Source organism: Loa loa (genome assembly GCF_000183805.2).
Source record: "Loa loa unplaced genomic scaffold supercont3.88, whole genome shotgun sequence".
Taxonomy (NCBI): Eukaryota; Metazoa; Nematoda; class Chromadorea; order Rhabditida; family Onchocercidae; genus Loa; species Loa loa.
The window spans coordinates 176,198-185,631 of record NW_018108268.1 but is presented as its reverse complement, the minus strand read 5'-3'; the positions used below and the strand labels follow the sequence as shown (position 1 = coordinate 185,631).

General features: G+C 34.4%; 1 protein-coding gene across 1 annotated transcript; it reads left to right on the top strand.

Annotated features, from left to right (window-relative positions):
• Window positions 1-550: 550 nt before the first annotated feature.
• LOAG_01187 (CK1/WORM6 protein kinase) lies at window positions 551-4,065 on the top strand (the record flags this gene model as incomplete). The annotated part of the gene is made up of 8 exons (XM_003136727.2): window positions 551-646; window positions 763-822; window positions 1,053-1,187; window positions 1,545-1,657; window positions 1,963-2,092; window positions 2,897-3,070; window positions 3,480-3,608; window positions 3,833-4,065. The coding sequence occupies 8 exons, from the start codon at window positions 551-553 to the stop codon at window positions 3,914-3,916; spliced, it is 921 nt and encodes a 306-aa protein (XP_003136775.1). The 3' UTR covers window positions 3,917-4,065.
• Between the last annotated feature and the right edge of the window lie 5,369 nt (window positions 4,066-9,434).

Sequence of the window (9,434 nt, the reverse complement as noted above, 5' to 3'; positions counted from 1 at the left end):
ATATATATATATATATATATATATATATATATATATATATATATATACGCTTGTCAACTCTTCTCAACGACCAGGCCTATACCATGTCAGATCTACATACAGCCACTCTAAGACTTTCGCCAGACATACAAAACAAACGCAAAACAAACGAGCAAAACGAACGAGCAAAAAAACATGCAAAACAAACGAGCACCTTCCAATCTACGGACCAGATCAATGAAAGCCTTTCAGTGACATCGTCATCGAAAGTAACTTTTATTGCAGCAAACCGTGTGGCATGCTACGCACACTGTAATCCCTTCAGTACTTGGTTGTAACAATAATATTAATATTGGAACGAAACATGAAGGAAAAGAATCAGTTCAGTTGTCCATTCATCCGCAAATCGTATAATTACTCCAAAAGAGTGATAATAAAATTAATGAATAAGTAATAAAATTAACATATTGCTGACAATTCCCTTTATGAAGCAGTAATAAAGAGACAACCTTTCTAGCAAATTCCGTCATTATTTACTATTCTTCATGCAAACTGGCAGCCATACGATCGGATGGCGGACATTGTCAGATTGGAATCAGGTGAAAAAGTCGACCAGTGGACCATTGTTGGAAAACTCGGCGAGGGTGGTTTCGGATCAGTTTATAAGGTTGTTACGAAGATTCATCGTCGATATTTGATTCGATAACATTCTTTCTTCAATCCACATCTTTCATATTTGCGATTTTTTTTTTACTTTAGAATTTTCTTTTTTTTTTCTTGCAGGTGTCAAGGGGAAACGAGATTTATGCTCTGAAAACAGAAAGCTTAAAGGAGAAAGTTAAGGTACATTCGTTAGCTTTAAAAAAAGATATGATAGGTTTTAGTGACATTTACTTGCCGATATGTCGAAGGAGTTGTATTGTATTTCTAAGCTTCTAGCATAACATCACGTTTAGATTATATTTGAGATACTCAATTCATTTCTTGTCCACTTCTTCCGGGTCACTATCCCATTATTCCTGACCACAGGTAGTATTTTGACCTCTCTCTTTTGGTTGTATGAATGATTGTAGTTGCTGAAAATGGAAGTTTATGTGCTTAAATTAGCGAATGAACGAAAAAGTAAGCATTTCTGTATTTGCGAAGACACAGGCATTTATAAAAAGTGCTTATATTTGGTGATGACACTCCTTGGGCCTTGTTTGCAGGTAAATTTATAGAGTTAACTTAGAAGAGATAACTTTTTCCCATTAATGATATCGATGATAACAACAATGATAAAACTTGACTACGACCTTTCACTGGCTGTCATTTGAAAACTACTCAATGCTCTTAGACTACTGATGGCTACCTTAGACTGGATTTATAATTTTAAAGCCAGTTAACTAGACAACTTACTGGCAACTCCAACTCATATTAATTAATCGATCTATTAATTGCCCTAGCTCAACTTATATTAATTAATCGTAATAAAAAAAAATATTCTTAACGGGAAGGGAATCTTTGATATTTCTAACTCATCCGGTAACTTCTTCGTATTTGATATCTGACATCACTATTTGGAGGATGTAAGGAAAGAGTTACCTGGACAAAAATTTTCCATGGGCTGTGCGTTGTCCGTTGGAATTCAGTGTTTAGAAGCAATCGAAGAACTTCACGCTATTGGATTTTTGCATCGGTCTTCTGCTTCGCATTTCCGGAAAAGCTTAAAGCTTAACTGTTGAAATTAATTCAATTCTAAAATTAGTTTCATTATATAGCAAATACTTTAGGATTTGTTTTCATAGCCTTATTTCCTCTCTTGGAGGCAGTTGTTCAATTTATTTGTTTTTTTACCTGGACGGGTATTTTATGAACAAATTGTTAAAAAGGGATAAGTGGTTACTGATATTTATCGTTATCATTATCACATAAAAAACGTTAGCTTTTCCCATCACTTTGATGTTCTGATAAAAACCAATAATGATACAAACAATATTTTAGTGATATTAAACCAAGTAATTACGCAACGGGTCGAGGAAAACTCGATGAATTACGACGAATTTACATACTAGATTTTGGAATGTGCCGAAGCTATCTGGATGAACATGGACGATTTCGACCTCCGAGAAAGGTTCGCGGAAAACTTTGATGTATGAACACCGTTCAATTAATTCGGGATTTAACGCCACTGAAGATTAGTTTCTTTTATTCGCTAAAATTTCATGCTATTTTATCAGGCATAGATTTTATGATAAGACAATAAGCGAAGAAATGCTTGTAGAAGAAATAAAGGCATTAGTACTCATAATTCCAAATACAAACAATTTTTTTAATCGACATTAAGCGGAGTCTTCTTTAATAATTATAAACTCTTAGAATGTAAAATATATAAATATGTTGCAAAAATGAAGAAATTAGAACGGTGGAAGACCATATTTGTTGTCACTCTGTCAAATCGATAGCCTTAGTGACTGAGTTTAATTTTCCAAAAACGCGACCTTCTCACTCGACTTGTAAGAAATTTAATTTACTTAAGGATATGACTAACAATATTCCCAATTAATTTGCCTTTCTACTTCATCATATTAAATTAGCCAAGACACAATATTCCAAAACTTTTTGACATCATTTCACGCATTTCAATTTCCATCCGAATTACTACAAATGATGATATCCGTTGTAGCCGACGCATGAGAGGTAATGGTAAATATAAGGAAGTGAAGCGTTGTGCATTTAAGATGATAATGATTTGCATAATCAGATGATTTATCCAAGGAACTTTCGAACAAAGCTGTTGACTGTCCACTCATATGCATAGCTGAAAATGCGACACATTCAATTATGGGTGGACAAGGGAAAACAATATTATTGCATGCCTATGCACTTCCAATTCCTGATTTGGTCAATGGAAAACGTATAAATTTGAATTATGCAGGTAGCTGGATTCCGAGGTACGGTTCGGTACGCGTCATTATCGTGTCATATACGACGTGAAACATGTCGCAAGGATGATATTGAATCTTGGTTGTATCAGCAAATCGAAGTTACACGTGGTGCACTTCCGTGGCGTTCATTAGACGATAAGAAGGATGAAGTAGCGATGTTTAAAGTATATACTCACGGGAATTTATGCGATCCAAAATATAAACCAAAATAAGAAAGGAGCTTCGGTGGTTTTCGCATCGCCGAAATATATCCAAAACTAGTGGCTAATTTTTGAAATGGACACTAGGTTCTCCAAAATCTAGAAATTGAATTCCTGTTGAAATTTGTACTTCTTCTCTGGTGGGTGACTTCGCGTATAATGTTGATGAGATATAAAGCATAAACAGATCAAAGAATGAAGGGTTTTACGATTTTGTTTTTTGTTATTTACTCATCCAATGCCTTTCACGATGGAGCACTACTAAAGTTCTTACATAAGCACCGTGTGGAACTTTCTGGCTAGCTTCATTTTTTTATCTAATCACAGTATCAATTACTGAATGTTGTCAACATGCTAATGTTTCATACCCTAGGAGCGATGCCGTTTTGAAGTGGGTCTGCAGGAGCTTATGGGTGGTTGTCCGCGAGAGTATGTCGAAATCTTGCGTTACATTGACAGCTTACGATTTTACGATAATCCAAATTATGAAAAAATTTACAAGGTTGGTCTATTTATGTAAGAATGAATCAATTCAAGAACGTTAGTTTTGAATTTCTTGTTTGGACAAAAGATAATTTTAGAAATGTCTCTATAGCAGGATATAAGAGACATTGAAGTAGAGAAAGTAACTCCATCAAATTTTAAGTCAAATTCAAAAAAACAAAGTAGATTACATCCCACTGGAAAGCTGTTTTATCAGATTAATTTTATTGAAAATTCTTTTAGCTAATGAGGAAAGCAATGTCGGAACTGCAGGTACAAGAATTTCCTTATGACTGGGAACAATCACTTAATCAGCCGATCCGGTAAAGCGCAAACTTGCTGTGAGAAATTTTTCGAATGAAATTTCGATTGGAAAATCTCTACCATGATAATGTGCAGATGTTTTTTCTCATGAATTTTGCATTCAGCAAAAAAAATTTCGGTATTCATAAGTGGCATATATACTTAGCATCGGGAAATTTGATGGTGAAGTGATTGGAATTTGTGATAACAATAATGGTTTTGCATTGTTTGGAAATGAATAACTATTGTTTAGCGACTTCCACAACATTCGATTGTTGACAGCTTTCGTTTGTAAGGAAAATGTCATGATTTATTCCTGACAGGGAAATTTCATCAGTTTGGAAATTTCGATAGTAAAAATTATAAATTTTCTTCTGTTAGTTCACATTAGTAAAGCATTTAAAGAGGTAGAATATAAAGAATGTCGATCTTTTGAGAGCCAGCTTATCCCTTCCGAAGGTGCTGCAATAATGAATCTATTTGTTGTCACATTCCTTCATGTTGACTTAGATTTTGCTGTAACCTTGAAGGCTTCTTTTAACTCAGCAAATATCTTCGAGTCTGAATACATACATTAGTGATCTGCGTGATATATGAATATTTGTAGGAGAATACAGTTTAAGATAAGTAGGATTGAAATGTTTACTGCGCAGTACTACAATTTTCAACTTTGGGAATCTACTAACAGATCTCCTCATTACATTTACATCGCACAGCAAAGCAAACACCGCTGAATATTTGGAATAGGTTTTCAATTACTGTATTAATCTTAAAATTAATTTTAGATTTTGAAATTATAGAAAATTTTTGGTCTCATTATCGAGGAAGAACGCTATAGCTCCGAAATTATAGAAATAGAGTGGGTGAAGAGATCTTCAGGTGTATTCAACATCACATTTATTATCTTTCCGGATTTGATTTGATTTTTCCTTCACTGTAAACAGAACTTTTTGCACTTTGTAAGCGGGAGTGAAGGATAAAAGAGAGAGGGACTGGTTAGAAAGGATTTTCTCTTCTGACTTCTTTCCTGAAATTTTTCTCTACTGCCGCTGTTTATTGCAAGATCTAGCTGTTCAAGAAAATAAGATTTTTGGCTGAATAGCAACAACAATCAACCGATGAAGTGAGGATGCTCAACTTCTTGTTGGCTTCTCAGTATCCAATTGTGTTTGGAACAAGACATCAAGAGTGCTTAGGGTAAATCGTTGTAAATTTTCGAGACTAAACGGGAAACGGAGGAAAGGGTGGAGTTCAGTTTTGCTATACGGCATAGCTCAAATCATTTCACCTTCACTTTCAGCCATTTCATCATTGAAATGAGAAAGCAATGGGTTTACTTCCTATCAAAGGAAGACCTGTGCCTATCAAAGACCTGTGGACGTTTTAAAAGCGCTTGCTGCATTATATCGTCGTTTTCTCAAGTTTATTTTCTCCTCACTTTCATACCTTTCTAAATTTCATTTGTTGTCCTTCTCCAGTTAGCTCTATTCGAATTACTTTTTCCTTTTTCTACAACTATCCACTACTTTTCTTGCAATCTGTTTTGTTTTTTTGCTTGAGGTGAACCTAGTGAAACTTTATGCCATCAAGTTCAATTTTAATTCTCTTGGTTTTTGCACTTTTTACTTTTTCCTGGTTGATAAGAACCAAACCTTCTTTTTTTTCTATACTGACTGTGAAACCGAACTGGACGTTTTTCTTCTTCAATCAGCTTGCAAAATTTTTGAAATTTCTTAAACTGAATCTGCAGTTGTATACATCATAAAGCATCTATTTTAATGTTGCTCCTTACTTCTAACTACTTTTATTCATCTAACTCTTCCATTTCGTTTCCTTCTCGCCTTCGAGAATAATAAAAACCAAAGGTATTCAACAATGCATTTTGAATGAAAAAAAAAAGAACGGTTTTCTTATCCGAATCAAAATTGAGTGCAGAAGAAACTTTGATTCCATGTTTCTCATTTGCAAATAATCACAATGAACTTTAAACGTTGAACTATTTCATAGTAAAGGTAAGTTGTCGTCCAACTCGCTTATCTCTTTGCTTCTTCCTGTTTATCTGTACGTTTGCTAATTATTTTTAGTTGCTAGCCAGTTTGTAAAGGCTTACTGCAAAGGTATTTTTTTCTTAAACGCATGTTTGCACATTGTACTATTGATAGAAGTAGTTTTAATTTTACATTCCTGCTAATTTTCCAAGTATTTCATTCTTGTTTTGTAATAAGAAGATTCGAAGCTCTTTATAATAATTGTTCAATTTCATTTATTAGATTTTGTTCCCCACTCATTTTATAGTTTACGTTGCGACGAAAATTTCAAAGGGTGTTTTATAAATCTTTATCAAACAATTGAAATCCAGTAATTGGAGAGAAAAGTTTGTTCAATCTACCTGATTAATTAATTTTGTGAATTCATTTGACAGTCAATCTTCAATTGCAAAGTATTTTTCCCAGTGGCTTCTTTGCCTCGGGACAGAAATTCATTATCTGCTCTAACGTAGAAGTGGAAGAAAGGATCGTTCATGTAACATATCTTTGTACTTTTTCATACCTTTTCGAATGTCCTAAAATAAATGATGAAATGTGACTGAGAATTAAGCATTCATCTATTCAAAAATGCGCTCCAATTCAGAAGAGTGTTCCAACTTCAACTTCTGATCCCTTCCCCGAACTCCATCTTCATCTTACTCTCATAATACTGCTAATACTATATACTTCAGACTGTCACACACAAACTTATATATAATACATCCTCATACATGCACAATTCAAACCGGATTTGTAAACTGGACTGCATGTCGGATGGAAAAGCACCACCACCGCATGTGCCTCATTCAAACTCACTCGTTTGTTTTACTGAAATAATTCGATGTTCGTTACTTCATAACTTAGTCCTTACTTTGAATGTATAATAGTAAAGTTTGCTTATGCATAATGAGTGTGTTAGAAGGCTATATGATGCTAAATTGTCACGGTTTGCTCTGATTGATTCACTAAGCTCAGCAAATGAATTCACCATTGGTTTTTCGTGTTTTCAAAGGTCGCATGGTCATTCTCGGCGTTTAAATTATTTTACTAAAAAATGCTTCCTTGTTGAGCATTAACAAGTGAGCTATTCTGGCTACTCCATTAAAATATTTGTCCTATTGCCGTTAATAACAAAATTTAAAACATAAACAAGTGGTCTGCAAAGAGAGAGGAAGAGGAAAGATGAGGCGGAAAAGGTCAGCGCTCCGAGGAGCGTTTCCCTTCTAGCGCTGTTTGAAATGCTAATGTCTAACAATTTGTAATTTACATATTGTACCAATTACACCTGCTTGCTCATCCGTCTGTGTGCTTATTGCAATTGGAAGATTGGTAGACTGATGCAGGTATCTTATTTCATGTTACAATCGCGTTCAAGTGATTAATCTTGTGAATATGGAAGATCGGATAGATCAGGAATAGGGGGATGGTAAAATTGAAGAAAGAAGGACTTTCTGGTACTCAGCATAAGATGAACGTATGGAGTTGAGATTCCTGATGCAATCACCGGTAAGAAGTGCTGGACTGAAGCTACTGGGATAAGAAAACATTGTTCATATCCTATAGGAAATCTCATCTGGAGGATGTACTTCATTTTGCATTCCAGTACATTATACTTGCAAGTCGATTACTTGATCCCTTTTTATTTGAGCATAAGTTAGTAATACTTACTTTTGAACTGCTCTATGTAAAAATGTTGCTGTCATTTTGGTTTAATTTATGTACTTTTTGTAATTTAAATATTAAAAAAAACCACTCTTCCTTGTCTTTCTTTTAACAGGCCTTGGACAACCACGAAAAAATCACAGTTTGTTATCAGAGATGAAATAGTTAGCATATCTCTGCCACAAATTTGCCTTGAAAACACTGATAAAGATGGATCTGTCGTCATCAGTATGACAAAAAGTTTGCTTCTTTCGTCAGAGTATTAATTCATCAAGGTGAAGACTTTAATATTATTAATTGTACAACATGCCATTCTCTACTGGACTGATGGTATGTAAATGGGAGAATATCTATCTAGTGGAAGAATTCTGTTTGTCAATTATATCATCCTAAATTAGGTTAAAGGTAAAGGTACTACTCAGGTTTGCATACGATCGAAGAATTACATTTAGAATAAAAGTTTTATAAAATGACTTTGTGCAGTAAGGTATCAGTGCTGTGTTGGATAATTTCAGATATATTTTTAAACTTTAGGAAGTGCATTTGCACGACGCGTCATGCCCAACAGAGTTTATTCATTTTGTAGAAAGCAAAGTGTTCGATGTAAACCTTTATCCTATTGCCCTGATCTGCTTCTTCCCCCTCTAGCTTTTTAGCTTCCATATTATTCTCTTTAAACTCGTTTTTTGGTTCAGGTATTGATTTTAGTCAGATAGACAAACATTGTCGCTGACATTCATTCATCCATTCATCCATCCATACTTCATTGCTTATTCATCAAAGTATGTTGTACACCATTAAGTTATACAGCTAACAAGCCTTTCCCAAGAAACAGCGGAAAATTGCATTCTTTAGGAATCGTTGAATTTACCTGAATTACCTAGCAGCTAAAATGATCATTCGAAAATACAAAAATAATAGGTAGCTACTGTTTGAAGTTCGATGGAAAGTTGTACCTCCCTGTACTCGGCATTTTACTTCTTTCCACTTCTTCATTGAAGACATTTCTGTTTGCCAGTCAGTCAACGCATTCGTTTTTATTAAAAGTATTTTTATTAATGTATCATTAATTGTCAAATGAAAACATGCAAGGATCGGTGAATTAACTTTATACAATTCCAAAAATTTCCAGTAAAGGTAACTTTAATTTAGGAAGACATCTTTTTGGTTATCCACACTTCGTTATCAGTAATAGACCAGAATGTGAAGAATATCTGAAATTTTCACCGTGATCATTACGGTTGACCGGCTTTCAATTAGGATATCTACACCTCATGTTGAGAATCTATCGGATCTGTTCTTCTCGGTTTAGCTGCCTTTAGCTAACCTTTTACATACAGTATCCTTATTTTTACCAGCAGTTACTTCCCTTACTGTCCTTATTTTTACCAGCAGTTACTTCCCTTACTGTTATTTCATGTCTATTTTGTAGCACCAATAATCTTGCTATCCCACTAATATTCACTCTTCTATTTGTTGCAGGAACCACAAGATTCATAAAGTAATAGAGTCTGTTAATTTTAAAATAGATTTTAAGCAAAACTTTTGACGTATTTCTTTATCAAGCGTTGATAAGAACAACTCCCGCCTGCTTTCTGCTCATTGCAGGCCGCCCTTTCGGACCATGTTTTGGTTTTCACAGATCACCGGTTAGGAACCGCTAATTTAAAGTAATTGTTTTGAAGTTAAGGCCAACACATTCGCACTTATATCTCATCAGACATTTGACCGAAATATATTATGAATCACAGGAAATGCTTGTTTACCACAACTTGCTCAATGATATATAATGCTTTACTGATAAACAATCCCCGATATTTTTTAGCTGTAGCTTATGATAAGAATTTCCGTAA